General features: G+C 48.8%; 1 protein-coding gene across 5 annotated transcripts in view; it reads left to right on the forward strand.

Annotated features, from left to right (window-relative positions):
• The first annotated feature begins 4,850 nt into the window (after positions 1-4,850).
• LOC135508882 (guanine nucleotide exchange factor for Rab-3A-like) overlaps positions 4,851-23,324 on the forward strand; it is a 29,283-nt gene continuing 10,809 nt past the window's right edge. For 2 of the 5 annotated variants that reach the window (XM_064929087.1, XM_064929089.1), the window contains exons 1-8: positions 4,851-5,027; positions 5,539-5,983; positions 8,752-9,016; positions 10,910-11,005; positions 11,223-11,300; positions 11,639-11,878; positions 14,946-15,065; positions 21,880-22,008. In XM_064929087.1, coding sequence (XP_064785159.1) covers positions 5,754-5,983; positions 8,752-9,016; positions 10,910-11,005; positions 11,223-11,300; positions 11,639-11,878; positions 14,946-15,065; positions 21,880-22,008 — 1,158 coding nt within the window. In that variant the 5' untranslated portion in view covers positions 4,851-5,027; positions 5,539-5,753. The remainder of the gene's footprint in view (positions 5,028-5,538; positions 5,984-8,751; positions 9,017-10,909; positions 11,006-11,222; positions 11,301-11,638; positions 11,879-14,945; positions 15,066-21,879; positions 22,009-23,324) is intronic. The other 3 variants (XM_064929090.1, XM_064929091.1, XM_064929088.1) reach the window with 2 other exon arrangements.

A 23,324-nucleotide genomic window follows, 5' to 3' on the forward strand; every position in this document is an offset into this window, starting at 1 on the left:
AGATATCCACAATTAATCAATTGAGCCTAAAAAAAAATAAAAAAAATAAAAAAAATAAAAAAAATAAAGCCGTCCAACTCAGTCGAGAAACATATTCCGAATATTTATATTACTTTATTTAAATCTTCACTCTATTCAATCTTTACGTTAACTACAGAGTGAATCAGATTGATTGTATAATCGTATTTACAATATACTCACTGGACATCACATACATTACAGCGATATCAGTAATTTCCTTCATCCATATCCCATTGCGTCCATCAGATAACTAGATGGATGGATCAGATAGATTGTATATGATATATACTCACTGTGCGATAAGGGAAAGTGCGTTGCCAGTCTGAATGTTGGAGAGACGGATGTGAGAGAGGGAAGGAGAGGGAAAGACTTGTAGACCTCCGGTCACTTGATGTCTTAAGCTGTTTCTGCAACAAAGCTGCATTGTAAGGCCTGGTACTGAGCTAATCTCAACAAATCTGTGTACAACACACATTGAAACAAATACAAGTTCAAAGTTACAACACAATTTTTACTGCCAAAATGTGAGTGGGAGCCGGTCTGCAACATACCCTCGCCAACCAAAAACCCACAGCCCAATTTATTACCTCTATCATATCACATAGCACAGGGGGTTGGTGGCACGGGGAGGACATACTCGTGCTAATGGTTGGAAGGAAAACAGTATCAAATACATCTAACACATTGGTTTGATGCCATTCCACTCGCTCTGTTCCAGACTTTATTAAGAGCTGCTTTCCCCTCAGCAGCTTCCTCTGGAATTCTTCAATAGGATACATCAGGGTAGCCTAGTGGTTACAGTGGATGGGCGGCAGGTAGCCTAGTGGTTAGAGTGGAGGGGCGGCAGGTAGTCTAGTGGTTAGAGTGGAGGGGCGGCAGGTAGCCTAGTGGTTAGAGTGGAGGGGCGGCAGGGTAGCCTAGTGGTTAGAGTGGAGGGGCGGCAGGTAGCCTAGTGGTTAGAGTGGAGGGGCGGCAGGTTGCCTAGTGGTTAGAGTGGAGGGGCGGCAGGTAGCCTAGTGGTTAGAGTGGAGGGGCGGCAGGTTGCCTAGTGGTTAGAGTGGAGGGGCGGCAGGTAGCCTAGTGGTTAGAGTGGAGGGGCGGCAGGTAGCCTAGTGGTTAGAGTGGAGGGGCGGCAGGTAGCCTAGTGGTTAGAGTGGAGGGACGGCAGGTTGCCTAGTGGTTAGAGTGGAGGGGCGGCAGGTAGCCTAGTGGTTAGAGTGGAGGGGCGGCAGGTAGCCTAGTGGTTAGAGTGGAGGGACGGCAGGTAGCCTAGTGGTTAGAGTGGAGGGGCGGCAGGTAGCCTAGTGGTTAGTGTGGAGGGGCGGCAGGTAGCCTAGTGGTTAGAGTGGAGGGGCGGCAGGTAGCCTAGTGGTTAGAGTGGAGGGGCGGCAGGTAGCCTAGTGGTTAGAGTGGAGGGGCGGCAGGTAGCCTAGTGGTTAGAGTGGAGGGGCGACAGGTAGCCTAGTGGTTAGAGTGGATGGGCGGCAGGTAGCCTAGTGGTTAGAGTGGAGGGGCGGCAAGTAGCCTAGTGGTTAGAGTGGAGGGGCGGCAGGTAGCCTAGTGCTTAGAGTGGAGGGGCGGCAGGGTAGCCTAGTGGTTAGGGTGGAGGGGCGGCAGGTAGCCTAGTGGTTAGAGTGGAGGGGCGACAGGTAGCCTAGTGGTTAGGGTGGAGGGGCGGCAGGTAGCCTAGTGGTTAGGGTGGAGGGGCGGCAGGTAGCCTAGTGGTTAGAGTGGATGGGCGGCAGGTAGCCTAGTGGTTAGAGTGGAGGGGCGGCAGGTAGCCTAGTGGTTAGAGTGGAGGGGCGGCAAGTAGCCTAGTGGTTAGAGTGGAGGGGCGGCAGGTAGCCTAGTGCTTAGAGTGGAGGTGCGGCAGGGTAGCCTAGTGGTTAGAGTGGAGGGGCGGCAGGTAGCCTAGTGGTTAGAGTGGAGGGGCGGCAGGGTAGCCTAGTGGTTAGAGTGGAGGGGCGGCAGGTAGCCTAGTGGTTAGAGTGGAGGGGCTGCAGGTAGCCTAGTGGTTAGAGTGGAGGGACGGCAGGTAGCCTAGTGGTTAGAGTGGAGGGGCGGCAGGTAGCCTAGTGGTTAGAGTGGAGGGGCGGCAGGTAGCCTAGTGGTTAGAGTGGAGGGGCGGCAGGTATCCTAGTGGTTAGAGTGGAGGGGCGGCAGGTAGCCTAGTGGTTAGAGTGGAGGGGCGGCAGGTAGCCTAGTGGTTAGAGTGGAGGGGCGGCAGGTAGCCTAGTGGTTAGAGTGGAGGGGCGGCAGGTAGCCTAGTGGTTAGAGTGGAGGGGTGGCAGGTAGCCTAGTGGTTAGAGTGGAGGGGCGGCAGGTAGCCTAGTGGTTAGGGTGGAGGGGCGGCAGGGTAGCCTAGTGGTTAGAGTGGATGGGCGGCACGTAGCCTAGTGGTTAGTGTGGAGGGGCGGCAGGGTAGCCTAGTGGTATGGTGGAGGGGCGGCAGGGTAGCCTAGTGGTTAGTGTGGAGGGGCGGCAGGTAGCCTAGTGGTTAGAGTGGAGGGGCGGCAGGTAGCCTAGTGGTACGGTGGAGGGGCGGCAGGGTAGCCTAGTGGTACGGTGGAGGGGCGGCAGGGTAGCCTAGTGGTTAGGGTGGAGGGGCGGCAGGTAGCCTAGTGGTTAGAGTGGAGGGGCGGCAGGTAGCCTAGTGGTTAGAGTGGAGGGGCGGCAGGTAGCCTAGTGGTTAGAGTGGAGGGGCGGCAGGTAGCCTAGTGGTTAGAGTGGAGGGGCGGCAAGTAGCCTAGTGGTTAGAGTGGAGGGGCGGCAGGTAGCCTAGTGCTTAGAGTGGAGGTGCGGCAGGGTAGCCTAGTGGTTAGAGTGGAGGGGCGGCAGGTAGCCTAGTGGTTAGAGTGGAGGGGCGGCAGGGTAGCCTAGTGGTTAGAGTGGAGGGGCGGCAGGTAGCCTAGTGGTTAGAGTGGAGGGGCTGCAGGTAGCCTAGTGGTTAGAGTGGAGGGACGGCAGGTAGCCTAGTGGTTAGAGTGGAGGGGCGGCAGGTAGCCTAGTGGTTAGAGTGGAGGGGCGGCAGGTAGCCTAGTGGTTAGAGTGGAGGGGCGGCAGGTATCCTAGTGGTTAGAGTGGAGGGGCGGCAGGTAGCCTAGTGGTTAGAGTGGAGGGGCGGCAGGTAGCCTAGTGGTTAGAGTGGAGGGGCGGCAGGTAGCCTAGTGGTTAGAGTGGAGGGGCGGCAGGTAGCCTAGTGGTTAGAGTGGAGGGGTGGCAGGTAGCCTAGTGGTTAGAGTGGATGGGCGGCAGGTAGCCTAGTGGTACGGTGGAGGGGCGGCAGGGTAGCCTAGTGGTACGGTGGAGGGGCGGCAGGGTAGCCTCGTGGTTAGGGTGGAGGGGCGGCAGGTAGCCTAGTGGTTAGGGTGGAGGGGCGGCAGGTAGCCTAGTGGTTAGAGTGGATGGGCGGCAGGTAGCCTAGTGGTTAGAGTGGAGGGGCGGCAGGTAGCCTAGTGGTTAGAGTGGAGGGGCGGCAAGTAGCCTAGTGGTTAGAGTGGAGGGGCGGCAGGTAGCCTAGTGCTTAGAGTGGAGGGGCGGCAGGGTAGCCTAGTGGTTAGAGTGGAGGGGCGGCAGGTAGCCTAGTGGTTAGAGTGGAGGGGCGGCAGGGTAGCCTAGTGGTTAGAGTGGAGGGGCGGCAGGTAGCCTAGTGGTTAGAGTGGAGGGGCTGCAGGTAGCCTAGTGGTTAGAGTGGAGGGACGGCAGGTAGCCTAGTGGTTAGAGTGGAGGGGCGGCAGGTAGCCTAGTGGTTAGAGTGGAGGGGCGGCAGGTAGCCTAGTGGTTAGAGTGGAGGGACGGCAGGTAGCCTTGTGGTTAGAGTGGAGGGGCGGCAGGTAGCCTAGTGGTTAGAGTGGAGGGGCGGCAGGGTAGCCTAGTGGTTAGTGTGGAGGGGCGGCAGGTAGCCTAGTGGTTAGTGTGGAGGGGCGGCAGGTAGCCTAGTGGTTAGTGTGGAGGGGCGGCAGGTAGCCTAGTGGTTAGAGTGGAGGGACGGCAGGTAGCCTAGTGGTTAGAGTGGAGGGACGGCAGGTAGCCTAGTGGTTAGAGTGGAGGGGCGGCAGGTAGCCTAGTGGTTAGAGTGGAGGGGCGGCAGGGTAGCCTAGTGGTTAGTGTGGAGGGGCGGCAGGTAGCCTAGTGGTTAGTGTGGAGGGGCGGCAGGGTAGCCTAGTGGTACGGTGGAGGTGCGGCAGGGTAGCCTAGTGGTTAGTGTGGAGGGGCGGCAGGTAGCCTAGTGGTTAGAGTGGAGGGGCGGCAGGTAGCCTAGTGGTACGGTGGAGGGGCGGCAGGGTAGCCTAGTGGTTAGAGTGGAGGGGCGGCAGGTAGCCCAGTGGTTAGAGCGTTGGACTAGCAACCGGAAGGTCGCGAGCTCAAACCCCCGAGCTGACAAGGTACAAATCTGTCGTTCTGCCCCTGAACAGGCAGTTAACCCACTGTTCCCAGGCTGTCATTGAAAATAAGTATTTGTTCTTAACTGACTTGCCTGGTTAAATAAAGGTAAAAACAACAACATCTTAATAAGCACAGAAAACTCAAATAGCGGTCAACCCATAGAGATGGATAGAGGACTCTTCTTTTATATATCTGTGCCATTATAGTGCCTGTGACAGCATGGGCCGTGCCATTGAGGCTTACAACCCATAGGAATCCCCATCCAGTTGACTACTTTGTCTACTTTAAATGGCAGAAGTACGGTGGAAGCTCTAAATGGCGCCGCCCATTGCTAAAATGACTTTTTGACCGCGAGCGTCCTTTATCATTCTCTATGGGTCAAACCAATATGAGTCAAACCTGTCGGTGGCCACCTGGCGGTAGTAATGTGCATCGCAGGCCACCAGGATCGAAGGTGTTAGTCACTAACCCGTTTGCGGTGGATCAAGAGAACAACGAACTAGAGGCTGAACTTCGGACTGTGCTGTTTTGTTTCTGCAACTTTCGGTCAATGACATATGGGTGTGTTCAATATTAGACCATAAATTGATCTATCAGCTATCAAGTTTGATCCACACGTGGTGAGTTGCTACACCTATACGCCAGCAACATTTAACTTTTGCAAAAGCGTCTGTACAGCCAATCAATGTGTAAACGTGTCCTCAATGAATGCATCTAAACAAATAGGCGTAAAAACAAGTAGGCTATTATTTTTGTCAAACCCGTTCATGTGTATCTATATGAGGGGAAAATATAACACTTTCATTTTTCTGCTGGACGAACCGATTAACTGAGGTCCATGGGCGGACTGGAGCTCTGACGTCATAACACGATTTCAGCACCCGAACAATAGCCCATAATAACACGCGACATTGTTCTGTGTAATTGCGTGCCATTCTTTTTGGATGCTGAAAATCGGTAGTTTGGTTAATAAAAACGTCATTTTATGCGACACATCGGAGCTCCAGTCGGCCCACACGAGTAGCAAATCGTGGAGATGAGTTTAGTCGGCTCGTGCTGGCCAGGAGAGGGGAACCTGCAAACTCTAATAAGCATTATCATATTCCAGTAAATAATATGCATTTGTCCCAGGTAGACTTCAGGTAAACAAGTTGGAAAGTGTTTATGCCTGCTGAAGTGACGGTTCTTCCTACAACATACACACGAGGAAAGAAAAACAAGATTGAAGAAGGTGGAAGAACTCATCCCTTGTTAAGGGCCTTAATTATGATCTCACGAAAGCCAGAACCTTCACAGTAACTGAAGTTACGGTAAACTGCAGTTGGATTAGTGGCTCTGCTTGGAACATGGATGCTATTGAGGGTCTCCACAGTGTCCAGCTGTCCTCCTCTCTGCCTGCCTCTGCCTGCAACCCTGGGTATGAAGTACTAGTCTCAGCTGGGTCTGGTGTCCAGGTGTACTCCAACGCTACGTTCTATGGAAAACCCAGTGTTCTGGAGCATACACAGCGGAGAGGGAGAGATACATATCCCTCCTACCGAGAGGAGACTAAAGAGGAGAGGTGTGAGGTTGGAAGGTAAGAGACCGATAAATCGTTTTGATTTGATACTGACAGGTGGAAGTTGGTTCCAAGCCTGAAGATATATTTAGGGTGGTCATAACAAATCTTCATTTGTACCACATTAATTCACAGATATACTGTGAATATCAATATTCTGTCTGATAATGTGTAATAAGGTGTTTTGGTCCTTTTTCATAGCATGTGATAGTCAGTCCACTAATGCAGGCTTTTTCCACTGAGGCCCTGTGCCCCTTTTAGTTAAACAACAACAACAATCAAACCAGAAATATCTAGGCCAATAACAGGATGTCTCCACCAATAAACTGCACAGTCCATTTGCAGTATCATCATCAATGGACAGTAGAGAGAATATAGATTATGATTTGTATCCACTATTCTATATCAACTATATATTCTACTCTATTCTATGATTCTACTCTATCCAATTCTATGATTCTACTCTATTCTATGATTCTACTCTTTTAATATTGATTCTACTCTGATTCTACTCTATTCTATGATTCTGATCTATTCTATGATTCTACTCTATAATATTGATTCTACTCTATAATATTGATTCTACACTAGACATGTGTGGTCTATATCTATTCTATTGGCACTAGATACTGTATGCTTTTCGTTGAGTTGAATTGCAACACCTCGTGGCTGTAGTGTGAAGTGGGCAGCTATTTGTTCTGTTTCCTTAAACTAGATTTTTTTTTGTGGGGGGGAGATGTGTCATCATGTGACCTATCGACGACGACACAATTCCTTATTTTCTCTATTGGAATGAACATAGATTACAGCGTTTCGCAAACATCGTTGAAAGCGAGTCAAAACGCCAGTAACAAAAAAAGAACATTCGCTTAACTTTATATCGTTTGATAACTCGATGAAACATTAATTGTAGTTCATAGCGTTGTCGTGAACATTATTTAATAGTAGACTAACATTTTAGCATTGTTTTGAAACTATTGCATTTCGTCTTTCTGAATGATATCGACAGCAAGTAAACATTGGACACTAAGAATTTATGGAATTCTTGGGAACAGGGAGTAGATGCCGTCGCGGTCACGGCGGCGGTACGTGGTGAATCATTCAGCCGGGTGGTGAGAGGGTAAGTGCGGGGAGCTGGGAAGGGAAATCCGATGAAATGTTGTGCTGTCAGACTGCCATCATGGCATTAGCGAAAGTTGTGAAAAAAGTTGTGTAGGCTAGTTCAGCCTCACATGCTGTGATGATTCTTAATGACATATTGATGTTTGTAATGTTATTGTTTTTGACAGGGCCAGATAAATGCAAGGGGCTGACGCCCTGTGGCCCAAGCCTGTAGAGGGCCCTTGAGGCATAGAAAAATGTAAATGTTATTTTTTTTTTTTTTACTGCAAACACAGGAGGTAATGGTAATCATCAGATGGGCGAGGAGAGCAGGTAGGGAGGCCCATAGTAGCCTGGTGGTTAGAGTTTTGGGACAGTAACCGAAAGGTTGCTGGATCGAATCCCCAAGCTGACAAAAGTAAAAATCTGTCGTTCTGCCCCCTGAGCAAGGCAGTTATCCCACTGTTCCCCGGGCCCTGAGCAAGGCAGTTACCTCACTGTTCCCCGGGCCCTGAGCAAGGCAGTTATCCCACTGTTCCCCGGGCCCTGAGCAAGGCAGTTAACCCACTGTTCCCCGGGTCCTGTGCAAGGCAATTAATCCACTGTTCCCCGGGCCCTGAGCAAGGCAGTTAACCCACTGTTCCCCGGGCCCTGAGCAAGGCAGTTAACCCACTGTTCCCCGGGCCCTGAGCAAGGCAATTAACCCACTGTTCCCCGGGCCCTGAGCAAGGCAATTAACCCACTGTTCCCCGGGCCCTGAGCAAGGCAGTTAACCCACTGTTCCCCGGGCCCTGAGCAAGGCAGTTAACCCACTGTTCCCCGGGCCCTGAGCAAGGCAGTTAACCCACTGTTCCCCGGGCCCTGAGCAAGGCAGTTAACCCACTGTTCCCCGGGCCCTGAGCAAGGCAGTTATCCCACTGTTCCCCGGGCCCTGAGCAAGGAAGTTAACCGACTGTTCCCCGGGTCCAGTGCAAGGCAATTAATCCACTGTTCCCCGGGCCCTGAGCAAGGCAGTTAACCCACTGTTCCCCGGGCCCTGAGCAAGGCAGTTAACCCACTGTTCCCCGGGCCCTGCGCAAGGCAATTAACCCACTGTTCCCCGGGCCCTGAGCAAGGCAGTTAACCCACTGTTCCCCGGGCCCTGAGCAAGGCAGTTAACCCACTGTTCCCCGGGCCCTGAGCAAGGCAGTTAACCCACTGTTCCCCGGGCCCTGAGCAAGGCAGTTAACCCACTGTTCCCCGGGCCCTGAGCAAGGCAGTTAACCCACCCCGGGTGCCCGAAGACGTGGATGTCGATTAAGGCAGCTCTGACATTCTATACTCTATTTGGCCAGACAGCATCAGATACATGGTCTACACATACTGAGACAGAGAGGTGCTGTTTCACTGTCCAGACAGCATCAGATACATGGTCTCCACATACTGAGACAGAGAGGTGCTGTTTCACTGTCCAGACAGCATCAGATACATGGTCTACACATACTGAGACAGAGAGGTGCTGTTTCACTGTCCAGACAGCATCAGATACATGGTCAACACACGCTGAGACAGAGAGGTGCTGTTTCACTCGCTCGGCTGCTGTATAGTCTGCTCTACAGTCTAGGTTTCTAACTATATAGTATTCCTAACTATAAACAAATGTATCTATGTTATTTAAATATCAGGTATTTTTATGTTTTGTAAAGGTTGGTAGACCTGGAGCCCGGTCCGAGCCCCCGGGTGGACGGTGGTGGGCCGGCTGACCCAGGTTTCACCAGGCCCCAGGAGGGAGCTGTTACCCAGGCCCGGAGCAGGGGCAGGGAGGGCAGCAGGCTGGAGGGTGCTACCCAGCTGGAGGTTGCCCTGGGCGGGGAGCATGAGGACAACGTGTCCCGCCTCCGGAGCTCTTCCCAGGAGATCAGAGAGAAGGGATCAGAGATCCTACGGGACCAACTGGATGCTGCACAGAAGGTAGGGACCGGTATTACAGGCTGGCACACACACACCCTGATCTCACACACACACCCTGATCTCACACACACACACACCCTGATCACACACACACCCCGATCGATCTCACACACACACACACACACCCCGATCACACACACACACACACACACACACACACACACACACCCTGATCTCACACACACCCTGATCACACACACACACCCCGATCACACACACACACCCCGATCGATCACACACACACACCCCGATCGATCACACACACACACCCCGATCGATCACACACACACACCCCGATCGATCACACACACACACACACCCAGATCGATCACACACACACCCCGATCGATCTCACACACACACACACACACACACACCCAGATCGATCACACACACACACACACACACACCCAGATCGATCACACACACACACACACACACACACACACACACACACCCAGATCGATCACACACACACACACCCAGATCGATCACACACACACACACCCAGATCGATCTCACACACACACACACACACACCCAGATCGATCACACACACACACACACCCCGATCGATCACACACACACACACACACCCCGATCACACACACACACACACACACACACACACACACACACACACCCTGATCTCACACACACCCTGATCACACACACACACCCCGATCACACACACACCCCGATCGATCACACACACACACCCCGATCGATCACACACACACCCCGATCGATCACACACACACACCCCGATCGATCACACACACACACACACCCAGATCGATCACACACACACCCCGATCGATCTCACACACACACACACACACACACACCCAGATCGATCACACACACACACACACACACACCCAGATCGATCACACACACACACACACACACACACACACACACCCAGATCGATCACACACACACACACCCAGATCGATCACACACACACACACCCAGATCGATCTCACACACACACACACACACACCCAGATCGATCACACACACACACACACCCCGATCGATCACACACACACACACACACCCCGATCGATCTCACACACACACACACCCTGATCGATCACACACACACACACCCCGATCGATCACACACACACACACACACACACACACACACACACACACCCCGATCGATCTCACACACACACACACACACACCCCGATCGATCTCACACACACACACACACACACACACACACACACACACACACCCCGATCGATCTCACACACACACACACACACACACCCCGATCGATCTCACACACACACACACACACACACACCCCGATCGATCTCACACACACATACACACCCCGATCGATCACACACATCCACACCCCGAACACATACATACCCCGAACACACACCCATCTCTACTGTATGACAGTTGCTTGACTCCATAACAATGTGTGACCTGGAAAAGGGTGTGACCATGCAGTCATCCCAATAGGTTTAGCCCTACGCTATGCTACTGCATACTGACCTAGTTCCCCTCCACCTCTCTCCACTTCTCCTCTCCTGTCCTCCACCTCTCCCCTCTTCTCCTCTCCTCCACCTCTCCCCTCTCCTCCACCTCGCCCCTCTCCTCTCCTCCACCTTGCCCCTCTCCGCTCCTCTCACCTCTTCTCTACCTCGCCCCTCTCCTCGCCCGTCTCCTCCACCTCGCCCCTCTCCTCCACCTCGCCCCTCTCCTGTCCTCCACCTCGCCCCTCTCCTGTCCTCCACCTCGCCCCTCTCCTGTCCTCCACCTCGCCCCTCTCCTGTCCTCCACCTCGCCCCTCTCCTGTCCTGTCCTCCACCTCGCCCCTCTCCTGTCCTCTCCTCCACCTCGCTCCTCTCCTCCACCTCTCCCAGGAGCTGAAGCTGAAGGATAAGGAGTGTGAGCGTCTGTCGCAGGTCAGAGATCAGCTGGAGCAGGAGCTGGAAGAGCTCACTGCCAGTCTATTTGAGGTTAGTCTTGGTCTAGATTAGATCTAGTCTAGGTTAGTACTCCCTGGAGCCTGGAATCAAGGCTAGTCTGACGGAGGCAGGAATGAGTCCTACAGCCTGCAACACACCAATCTGTCCTGGGTGTGTTCTTGTGATGGTATCAGTACATCTTGACATTGAGAAAGTGTGGCCCCCTGCATTTGTTGTTGTAACACACGGTTGTCTTCCTGTCCTCCAGGAAGCTCACAAGATGGTGCGGGAAGCCAACGTGAAACAAGCCGCAGCAGAGAAGCAGCTGAATGAGGCTCAGGGCAAGGTTAGTCTGTGATCCCTCCGGGAATTGAACCCACAACCATGCCGAGCTCTAACCAATAGAGCCACACAGTCCTACCTGAGTTAATGCAGGAAAACCTATAAGAATCTGGGGTTGATGAAAAGATTTGGCGTGAATGAGCCCGGCAGCCAAAGGGTTGCTGGTATCAATATCTACTGCTTTTGTGCCCTTGAACAAGACACTTTTACCCCTAACCTGCTCCAGGGACGCTGCGCTACGTCTGACCCTGTGGTGTTCCTCTGCTGTCGTGTGTGTGTTGGTTTGGGTACAATCTGTAACTACTGTCTATAACCACACCCCGTGTTCTTGTCTCTTCCCAGATTGATGTCCTTCAGGCAGAGGTGTCAGCCCTGAAGACCATGGTCCTAACCTCCACCCCGTCTTCCCCCAATCGCCAGGCCCACCCTCAGCTCCTCTCCCCAGGCACTAGGTCCAAGGGGGCCAGCCCCCGCCATGCAGGAGGACACACGCGCAACAAGAGCGCCAGCTGGGCCTTGCCATTGGCCCCTGGTGGGAACTTAGACCCGCACTCCCTGCAGCCAGTCAGAGAGGACAAAGAGGTCAGCTACTTTCAGACCCCCGTGTCCCAAATACCCAGAACTGCGTTCTAAATAGTTAGATTTTTGGGTAATGCGAAAACACGTGACTTCTGCTATCAGAATACGAAGATCACATTAAAAAGACTGGTCTAGAAGCACAAATGTTGCATTGTGGTCTGATTGTGTACAGATCTGGTCGCATTAATGCGGATGAATCTGGACGCCATTCAGGCTACCGAAAGCACGTACAGTGGGCAACATCATTAGCACTTTGTAAGCGAGAGGCACCTTTTTTCATTATAACGTTAAGAGGAAATACATTCCAAGCGTGTAAGGAACATGTTTGCTGGCCTCATAAATGCTAACCAGCTAGCTAATATTTAGAAAATAAATGTGGGTTTGGTTAGAGTTATGGTAACCTGTTTGCAATCCCTTTAGCTTTGCTTGCTGGCTAGCTACAGAGGCTAGCTGGCTAGTTAGCTACAGTAGTTAGCTACAGAGGTTAGCTGGCTAGTTAGCTACAGTAGTTTGCTGGATAGTTAGCTACAGTAGTTAGCTACAAAGGTTAGCTGGCTAGTTAGCTACAGTAGTTAGCTACAAACTTAGCTGGCAAGTTAGCTACAGTAGTTAGCTATTGCCATCAGTTGTTGTTGTGTTATCATATGTAGCCTATTCCACCGTTTGTAGAATGCATAGTGGCATTTGAATATAGCGCAGGAAAAAGGGGAATCCGGACACAATGTGGACACGGAAGACACATTTTAAATGTAAACTCAGCAAAAAAAAGAGAATTCGTAAAAATCCAAATAACTTAATTTGTAAAGTGTTTAAACACCGTTTCCCATTCTTGTTCAATGAACCATAAACAATTAATGAACATGCACCTGTGGAACGGTTGTTAAGACACGAACAGCTTACAGACCGTAGGCAATTAAGGTCACAGTTATGAAAACACAGGACACTAAAGAGGCCTTTCTACTGACTCTGGAAAAAGTCTAGATGGGCCGATACTCACTTTGGATTTTCATGTAGTAGAATTTTCTGCACACTATTGAGGAAAACACCCACGTGTGTTTGACAGCAGCTGATAATCAGAATAGGAGAAGCGCTCTACAAAAATGAACGAATGGAGGGGAACAAGCGCGATTGTGCATTAGATGATGTCTTCTCCGTATGAATGAGTAGTATGTTGATATTTGTTGCTTACTGCATACGTTTTTACTAAACAGTACTCTCTAAGTAGTACACTATATATACAAAGTATGTGGACACACTTTCAAATGAGTGGATTTGGCTATTTCAGCCACTCCTGTTGCTGACAGGTGTATAAATTGAGCACACAGCCATGCAATCTCCATAGACAAACACTGACAGTAGAATGGCCTTACTGAAGAGCAGTGACTTTCATTGTGGCTCTGTCCATAGGATGCCACCCTGCTAGAGCTGCCCCGGTCAATTGTAAGTGCTTTTATTGTGAAGTGGAAACGTCTATCAGCACCAACAGCTCAGCCGCGAAGTGGTAGGACACACAAGTTCACAGAACAGTACAGACGAGTGCTGAAGCGTGAAAAAAATCGTCCGTCCTTAGTTGCAAAATCAATCAATCAAATGTATTTATAAAGCCCTTCTTACATCAGCCAATGTCACAAAGTGCTGTACTGAAACCCAGCCTAAAACCCCAAACAGCAAGCAATGCAGATGAAAACTCACTACCGAGTTCAAAACTGCCTCTGAAAGCAACGTCAGCACAAGAACTGTTCGTCGGGAGCTTCATGAACTGGGTTTCCATGGCTGAGCAGATGCACACGAGCCTAAGATCACCATACACAATGCCAAGCGTCGGCTGGAGTGGTGTAAAGCTCGCTGCCGTTGGAATCAAAAGCAGTGGAAACGCCGTCGCTGGAGTGATTAATCACGCTTCACCACCATAGCAGTCCGACGGACAAATCTGGGTTTGGCGACGCCAGGAGAACGCTACCTGCCCCAATGCATAGTGCCAACTATAAAGTTGGGTGGAGGAAAAATGATGGTCTGGGGCTGTTTTTCATGGTTCGGGCCCCTTAGTTCCAGTGAAGGGAAATCTTAACGCTACAACAAACAATGACATTCTAGATGATTCTGAGCTTCCAACTTTGTGGTAAGTTTGAGGATTAGCCATTGACAGGTTGGGAAGCTTAGTCAATTTCCCCTGTGCACAAAGCAAGGTCCTTGTAGAAATGGTTTTTCGAGATTGATGTGGAAGAACTTGACTGGCCTGCACAGAGCCTTGACCTCAACCCCATCGAACACCTTTGGGATGAATTGGAACGCCTACTGCGAGCCAGGCCTAATCGCCCAACATCAGTGAACAACATCAGTACCCGACCTCACTAATGCTCTTGTTGTTGAATGGAACCAAGTACCCCTGCAGCAATGTTCCAACATCTAGTGGAAAGCCTTCCCAGAAGAGTGGAGGCTGTTATAGCAGCAATGTACCAACATCTAGAGGAAAGCCTTCCCAGAAGAGTGGAGGCTGTTATAGCAGCGAAGGGGGGGACCAACTCCATATTAACGCCCATGATTTTGGATCGAGAAGTTGGACGAGCAGGTGTCCACATACTTTTGGTCAGGTAGTGTAGATGTTGTATTGGTAGTGTACAGTATGTCGTTTTTAGTAATTAGTGGGCAAGACACGGCCATACTGTTGTGATGTGCGTACTTATGTACTTTAGATTATGGCGCACACATTCTCAATCTAATCTTGGGTCTGCTTCTGGTTGAACCTTTCAATCAATCGACCTACTGTGACCACTAACAGCGATCTACAGAAATGCACAACAATTCAATGCTTGTTTCTGCACTAACTCTCCTATTGCTTCCCACTATAACACTTGTGAATGTATTTCTCTCCTCCCTTTCATCACTCTCTCCATTTCTCTCCTCCCTTCCTGCTGCATCCTTTCATCCTCTTCCTCTCCCTCTCCCTTATTTTCTGTATATTTTTCTTTCACTTGCTCATTGCCTTTCCCGGACCTCCTCTCGTTCTCTCTCTCTCCTTCCCTCTATCCTCCTCTCTCTCTCTCCTTCCCTCCATCCTCCTCTCTCTCAGCCTACGGTTCCTGCGCTACTCTCTCTTATTTTGTGTCTGGTTCCGGGCCACTCGATCTCTGTGACCTATGAACCCTACTGGGCAGAGAAGGGGGAGGGGCCACACTCTCTCAGCCGACAGGTAACCACACCCCTCTGGTTCCTCTTAAGATTTCTTCCTTCTCGGGACTTTTTCCTTGCCACTGTGTTTCTGCTTGCTCTTTGAGGTTCTAGGACGGGGTAGCCTTGGCTTCCCTCATGTTGTTCTCCAGAGCCAGAGTTCATATTGGTAAAGTAGGTTTTGAGTGAAGCGCTGATTGCCATCTTCTGGTGACTGATTGGCCGTGAGTAGACGTTGATAAAAACCAAAAACAAATCTACCAACCCTTCCATCCCTCTTCAGAAGCTCAAATTATCCAGAGTAAGCTAATTTACGGTGCTAGCATTGCTTGTGTACTATATTTTTTTTAAATTGATACCACAGACAAAAAAAGTACATCTTTTTTCTATAATTTGGTTGAAATGACTCTACCCCATGTGGGTACCACTGGAAGATTATTGCCTTCCGGTTTCAAATCTCCTCTGTTTGAACGTGCCAACGGCTTTCATGCTCCACCTTCTGTTGGCCTCTTTTTCTACAGGCTTTCATACCGAAGGTGAGGTGAACTGGAAGAGACTAAGGGATGGGTTACTGGAAAACAAATTATATAAAAAGGGCTTCATTACAGGGCCTACACAGGGCCATTGACAGGCTGGGAAGCTTAGCCATTGGCAGGTTGGGAAGCTTAGCTATTGGCAGGTTAGGAAGCTTAGCCATTGACAGGCTGGGAAGCTTAGCCATTGACAGGTTGGGAAGCTTAGCCATTGGCAGGTTAGGAACCTTAGCCATTGACAGGCTGGGAAGCTTAGCCATTGACAGGCTGGGAAGCTTAGCCATTGACAGGCTGGGAAGCTTAGCCATTGACAGGTTGGGAAGCTTAGCCATTGTCAGGTTGGGAAGCTTAGCCATTGACCGGTTGGGAAGCTTAGCCATTGACAGGTTTGGAAGCTTAGTCAGTGACAGGTTTGGAAGCTTAGTCAGTGACAGGCTGGGAAGCTTAACCATTGACAGGTTGGGAAGCTTAGCCATTGGCAGGTTGGGAAGCTTAGCCATTGACAGGTTGGGAAGCTTAGCCATTGACAGGTTGGGAAGCTTAGCCATTGGGGAGCTTAGCCATTGCATTGACAGGTTGGGAAGCTTAGCCATTGACAGGCTGGGAAGCTTAACCATTGACAGGCTGGGAAGCTTAACCATTGACAGGCTGGGAAGCTTAACCATTGACAGGCTGGGAAGTATAGCCATTGACAGGCTGGGAAGCTTAGCCATTGACAGGCTGGGAAGCTTAACCATTGACAGGTTGGGAAGTCTAGCCATTGGGAAGCTTAGCCATTGATAGCCTGGGAAGCTTAGCCATTGCATTGACAGGTTGGGAAGCTTAGCCATTGACAGGTTGGGAAGCTTAGCCATTGACAGGCTGGGAATCTTAGCCATTGACCGGTTGGGAAGCTTAGCCATTGACAGGCTGGGAAGCTTAGCCATTGGGAAGCATAGCCATTGACAGGTTGGGAAGCTTAGCCATTGACAGGTTGGGAAGCTTAGCCATTGACAGGTTGGGAAGCTTAGCCATTGGGAAGCATAGCCATTGACAGGTTGGGAAGCTGTGGATATGCAGCCATTTCTATAGTTGTTATTCCTTCCCTACTTTACTGTGTGATCAGTGTCTAGTGGTTGATATGACAGTTTTATTCAGGCTGACTGAGTAGGTTTAGATCAACATTATTATCCCACCAGGGGGGGAAGTTCATTTGTTCATGTGCTTACAAAGTACAGCTGAATAATACACAATACAATTCATATGTGAGTGCATGTCTACCTTTCCTCTACTGAGTGATGTTGCCTGGATAATTCTTACGTGGACTGTGACGCTACAGTGCATTCAGAAAGTATTCAGACCCCTTGACCTTCCTTTTCCACATGTTGTTACGTTGCAGCCTTATTTGTTTTATTTTTTTACCTTTATTTAACCAGGCAAGTCAGTTAAGAACAAATTCTTATTTTCAATGACGGCCTAGGAACAGTGGGTTAACTGCCTGTTCAGTGGCAGAACGACAGATTTGTACCTTGTCAGCTCGGGGATTTGAACTTGCAACCTTTCGGTTACTTATTCTAAAATGGATTGAATAGTTTTTTCCCGCTCTCATCAATCTACCCAATAATGACAAACGAAAACAGGTTTTAAATACATTTTTGCAAATGTATTACAAATAAAAACCAGTTCACATTTACATAAATATTCAGACCCTTTACTCAGTACTTTGTTGAAGCACCTTAGGCAGCGATTACAGTATCAAGTTTTCTAGGGTTTGACGCTACAAGCTTGGCACACCTGTATTTGGGGAGTTTCTCCCGTTCTGCGCTGCAGATCCTCTAAAGCCCTGTCAGGTTGGATGGGGAGCGTCACTGCACAGCTATTTTCAGGTCTCTACAGAGATGTTTGAGTTTAAGTCCGGGTTCTGTCTGGGCCACTCAAGGACATTCAGAGACTTGTCCTGAAGCCACTCCTGCGTTGTCTTGGCTGTGTGCTTAGGGTCGTTGTTCTGTTGGAAGGTGAACCTTCACCCCAGTCTGAGGTCCCGAGCACTCTGGAGCAGGTTTCCATCAAAGATCTCTCAGTACTTTACTCCACTCATCTTTCCCTCGATCCTGACTAGTCTCCCAGTCCCTGCCGCTGAAAAACATCCCCAAGGCATGATGCTGCCACCACCATGCTTCAAGTAGGAATAGAGTTCCATGTAGTCATGGCTCTGTGTAGTGCTGTGTGCCTCCCATAGTCTGTTCTGGACTTGGGGACTGTGAAGAGACCTCTGGAGGCATGTCTTGTGGGGTATGTATGGGTGTCCGAGCTGTGATAGACAGCTCGGTGCATTCAACATGTCAATACCTCTCAGAAATAAAAGTAGTGATGAAGTCCATCTCTCCTCCACTTTCAGCCAGGAGAGATTGACATGCATATTATTAATATTACCTCTCTGTGTACATCCAAGGGCCAGCCGTGCTGCCCTGTTCTGAGCCAATTGCAATTTTGGACAGACTTCTCCCTTAGTTACTGTTGTATCAATATGTTTTGTCCATGACAGTTTACAATATAGTGTTACTCCAAGCAGTTTAGTCACCTCAACTTGCTCAATTTCCACATGATTTATTACTAGATTTGGTTGAGGTTTAGGGTTTAGTAAGTGTTTTGTTCCAAATACAATGCTTTTAGTTTTAGAATTATTTAGGGCTAACTTATTCCTTTACCACCCACTCTGAAACTAACTGCAGCTCTTTGTTAAGTGTTGCAGTCATTTCAGTCGCTGTAGTAGCTGATGTGTATAGTGTTGAGTCATCCGCATTTGTTGACACTCTGCCTTTGCTCAGTCAGGGGAATGTCGTTAGTAAAAATTTTAAAATGCAAGGGGCCTAAACAGCTACCCTGGGGAATTCCTGATTCAAACTGGATTATATTTGATATGCTTCCATTTAAGAACACCCTCTGTGTTCTGTTGGACAAGTAACTCTTTATCCACATTATAGCAGGGGGTGTAAAGCCATAACACATACTTTCCAGCAGCAGATTATGATCAATAATGTCAAAAGCTGCATTGAAGTCTAACAAGACAGCCTCTACAATAATTGTATCATCAATTGCTCTCCAATCATCAGTCATTTGTGTAAGTACTGTGCTTGTTGAGTGTCCTTCCCTATAAGCAATCTGAAATTATGTTGTCAATTGTTTACTGTATCTGGTAAACAAAAAATGTACAGAAGTTTACTAAGGGTTGGTAACAGGCTGATTGGTCGGCTATTTGAGCCAGTAAAGGGAGCTTTACTATTCTTGGGTAGCGGAATGACTTTCCCTCCAGGCCTGAGGGCACACGCTCTACAGTAGGCTTAAATTGAAGATGTGGCAATATCGTCTGCTATCATCCTCAGTCATTTTCCATCTAGATTGTCAGACCCCGGTGGCTTGTCATTGTTGATAGACAACAATAATTTTTTCACCTCATGGTCTAAGAGTCTTTAGGTGCCTTTTAGCAAACTACAAATGGGCGGTCATGTGCCTTTTTACTGAGGAGTGGCTTCCGTCTGACCACTCTACCATAAAGGCCTGATTGGTGGAGTGCTGCAGAGATGGTTGTCCTTCTGGAAGGTTCTCCCATCTCCACAGAGGAACTCTGGAGCTCTGTCAAAGTGACCATCAGTTCTTGGTCACCTTCCTGACCAAGGCCCTTCTTCCCCAATTGCTGTTTGGCCGGGCAGCCAGGAAGAGAGTTGGTGGTTCCAAACTTCTCCCATTTAAGAATGATGGAGGCCACTGTGTTTTTGCAGACTTTCAATGTTGAAGACATTTTTTTTGGTACCCTTCCCCGGATCTGTGCCTCGACACAATCCTGTCTCGGAGCTCTATCGACAGTTCCTTCTACCTCTAGCTTGTGTTTTTCCCTGACATGCAATTTCAACTATGGAACCTTTTAATATAGACAGGTGTGCTTTTCCAAATCATGTCCAATCAATAGAATTTACAACAGATGGACTCCAATCAACTTGTAAAATCATCTCAAGGATATTCAATGGAAACAGGATGCACCTGAGCTCATTTTTAAGTATAATATCAAAGGGTTTGAATACTGATCTAAATAAGTTACTTCAGTTTTAGATATTTTTTTTTTTACACATTTGCAAAAATGTTTTTAACCCTGTTTTTGCGTTATCATTATGGGTTATTGTGTGTCGATTGAGTAAAATTAGTTATTTAATCCATTTTAGAATAAGACTGTAAATGTCATGCCTTCTCTGAGGAAGCCCTTATATATTAACCACACAGTACCAAATGTCATGGAATCACACCAGTGAGAGAGGCTTGCAAGGAAGACAACAGCTGCTCTAGAATCACACCAGTGAGAGGCTTGTAGTAGGAAGACAACAGCTGCTCCAGAATCACACCAGTGAGAGGGGCTTGTAGGAAGACAACAGCTGCTCTAGAATCACCCCAGTGAGAGAGGCTTGTAGTAGGAAGACAACAGCTGCTCTAGAATCACCCCAGTGACAGGCTTGTAGGAAGACAACAGCTGCTCTAGAATCACACCAGTGAGAGAGGCTTGTAGGAAGACAACAGCTGCTCTAGAATCACCCCAGTGACAGGCTTGTAGGAAGACAACAGCTGCTCTAGAATCACACCAGTGACAGGCTTGTAGGAAGACAACAGCTGCTCTAGAATCACACCAGTGAGAGAGGCTTGTAGGAAGACAACAGCTGCTCTAGAATCACACCAGTATCACACCAGCTTGTAAGAAGACAACAGCTTCTCTAGAATCACACCAGTGAGAGAGGCTTGTAGGAAGACAACAGCTGCTCTAGAATCACACCAGTGAGAGGGGCTTGTAAGGAAGACAACAGCTGCTCTAGAATCACACCAGTGAGAGGGGCTTGTAGGAAGACAACAGCTGCTCTAGAATCACACCAGTGAGAGGGGCTTGTAGGAAGACAACAGCTTCTCTAGAATCACACCAGTGAGAGAGGCTTGTAGGAAGACAACAGCTGCTCTAGAATCACACCAGTGAGAGGGGCTTGTAAGGAAGACAACAGCTGCTCTAGAATCACACCAGTGAGAGGGGCTTGTAGGAAGACACCAGCTGCTCTAGAATCACACCAGTGAGAGGGGCTTGTAGTAGGAAGACAGCTGCTCTAGAATCACACCAGTGAGCGAGGCTTGTAAGAAGACAACAGCTGCTCTAGAATCACACCAGTGAGAGAGGCTTGTAGTAGGAAGACAACAGCTGCTCTAGAATCACACCAGTGAGAGAGGCTTGTAGGAAGACAACAGCTGCTCTAGAATCACCCCAGTGACAGGCTTGTAGGAAGACAACAGCTGCTCTAGAATCACACCAGTGAGAGAGGCTTGTAGGAAGACAACAGCTGCTCTAGAATCACCCCAGTGACAGGCTTGTAGGAAGACAACAGCTGCTCTAGAATCACACCAGTGACAGGCTTGTAGGAAGACAACAGCTGCTCTAGAATCACACCAGTGAGAGAGGCTTGTAGGAAGACAACAGCTGCTCTAGAATCACACCAGTATCACACCAGCTTGTAAGAAGACAACAGCTTCTCTAGAATCACACCAGTGAGAGAGGCTTGTAGGAAGACAACAGCTGCTCTAGAATCACACCAGTGAGAGGGGCTTGTAAGGAAGACAACAGCTGCTCTAGAATCACACCAGTGAGAGGGGCTTGTAGGAAGACAACAGCTGCTCTAGAATCACACCAGTGAGAGGGGCTTGTAGGAAGACAACAGCTTCTCTAGAATCACACCAGTGAGAGAGGCTTGTAGGAAGACAACAGCTGCTCTAGAATCACACCAGTGAGAGGGGCTTGTAGGAAGACACCAGCTGCTCTAGAATCACACCAGTGAGAGGGGCTTGTAGTAGGAAGACAGCTGCTCTAGAATCACACCAGTGAGCGAGGCTTGTAAGAAGACAACAGCTGCTCTAGAATCACACCAGTGAGAGAGGCTTGTAGTAGGAAGACAACAGCTGCTCTAGAATCACACCAGTGAGAGAGGCTTGTAGGAAGACAAAAGCTGCTCTAGAATCACAGATACATTATCAATCTGGCATCGAACTTGAACCATAACGTTCAATACTGGCAGTTTAACAGGTCAAAGGTAGGAACATCAATAAAGTTGCAACAGATGATTATAGACTTACAAGTGACAACTACTTACTTAAATATACCTGGTTAACTCCTGTTTCGCATCTGTCCTGCAAATACAATCATGTTTATTACATATTAATCTATATACACAGTAAATCAAATACAGGAAAATAATTAAATAAAATCATTTCTCATTACAATGATACAGTGTTTCCTGTCCTCAGATGGACAACGTGCTGTATGCAGAGTTCCTGACCTGGAGAGACAGACCGAGTCTGGACAGAACGTCAGCCTTCCTGGGCCGTATCTACAGAGAGGACATCGGCCCCTGTCTCTCCTTCACCAAATCTGAGGTATGTACCTTACTGTGTTTTTCTCTACATACAGTTGAAGTCGGAAGTTCACATACACTTAGGTTAGAGTCATTTAAAAACTCGTTTTTCAACCACTCCACAAATTTCTTGTTAACAAACTATAGTTTTGGCAAGTCGGTTAGGACATCTACTTTGTGCATGACACAAGTAATTTTTTTCCAACAATTGTTTAGAGACAGATTATTTCACTGTATCACAATTCCAGTGGGTCAGAAGTTTCAGAAAATGATGTCATGGCTTTAGAAGCTTCTGATGGGCTAATTTACATCATTTGAGTCAATTGGAGGTGTACCTGTGGATGTATTTCAAGTCCTACCTTCAAACTCAGTGCCTCCTTGCTTGACATCATGGGAAAATCAAAGAAAATCAGCCAAGACCTCAGAAGAAAAAATTGTAGACCTCAACAAGTCTGGTTCATCCTTGGGAGCAATTTCCAAACGCCTGAAGGTACCACGTTCATCTGTACAAACAATAGTACGCAAGTATAAACACCGTGGGACCACACAGCCGTCATACCGCTCAGGAAGGAGATGAATTCTGTCTCCTGGAGATGAACGTACTTTGGTGCGAAAAGTGCAAATCAATCCCAGAACAACAGCAAAGGACCGTGCGAAGATGCTGGAGGAAACAGGTACAAAAGTATCTATATCCACAGTAAAATGAGTCCTATGTCGACATAACCTGAAAGACCGCTCAGCAAGGAAGAAGCCACTGCTCCAAAACCGCCTTAAAAAAGCCAGACTACGGTTTGCAACTGCACATGGGGACAAAGATCGTACTTTTTGGAGAAATGTCCAAAAATGTCCAAAAATAGAACTCTTTGGCCATAATGACCATCGTTATGTTTGGAGGAAAACGGGGGAGGCTTGCAAGGCGAAGAACACCATTCCAACCGTGAAGCACGGGGATGGACTCACCGAGGTTAGCTAGCCAGCTATTTGTCGTCCTTAACGTAGGAAATGCTGCTAGCTAGCTAGCCAACAGCTAGCCAACCTCTACCGAATTGAACTCCAACTACCCGGTCAACATTCCGCGTCGTTCCACAGGTAGTATCACATTTTCATTTCACTTCATTACAGTACAACGGTTTGATTTGTTTGATCGTAGCTAGCCAGCTACATAGCCGTCTTTGTATCTAAGACAATTGTGTAGTCTAGAGCGATTTTCTAGGTTAGCTGGCCAGCTATTGTCGTTCTTCTAACGTAGCTAGCCAGCTAGCCCCGAATAGCAGCACTGTTGTAACTATTACAGTACAACGGTTTGTTTTGTTTGATCGTAGCTAGCTAGCTACATAG

The sequence above is a fragment of the Oncorhynchus masou genome, chromosome 22, assembly GCF_036934945.1.
Source record: "Oncorhynchus masou masou isolate Uvic2021 chromosome 22, UVic_Omas_1.1, whole genome shotgun sequence".
NCBI lineage: Eukaryota > Metazoa > Chordata > Actinopteri > Salmoniformes > Salmonidae > Oncorhynchus > Oncorhynchus masou.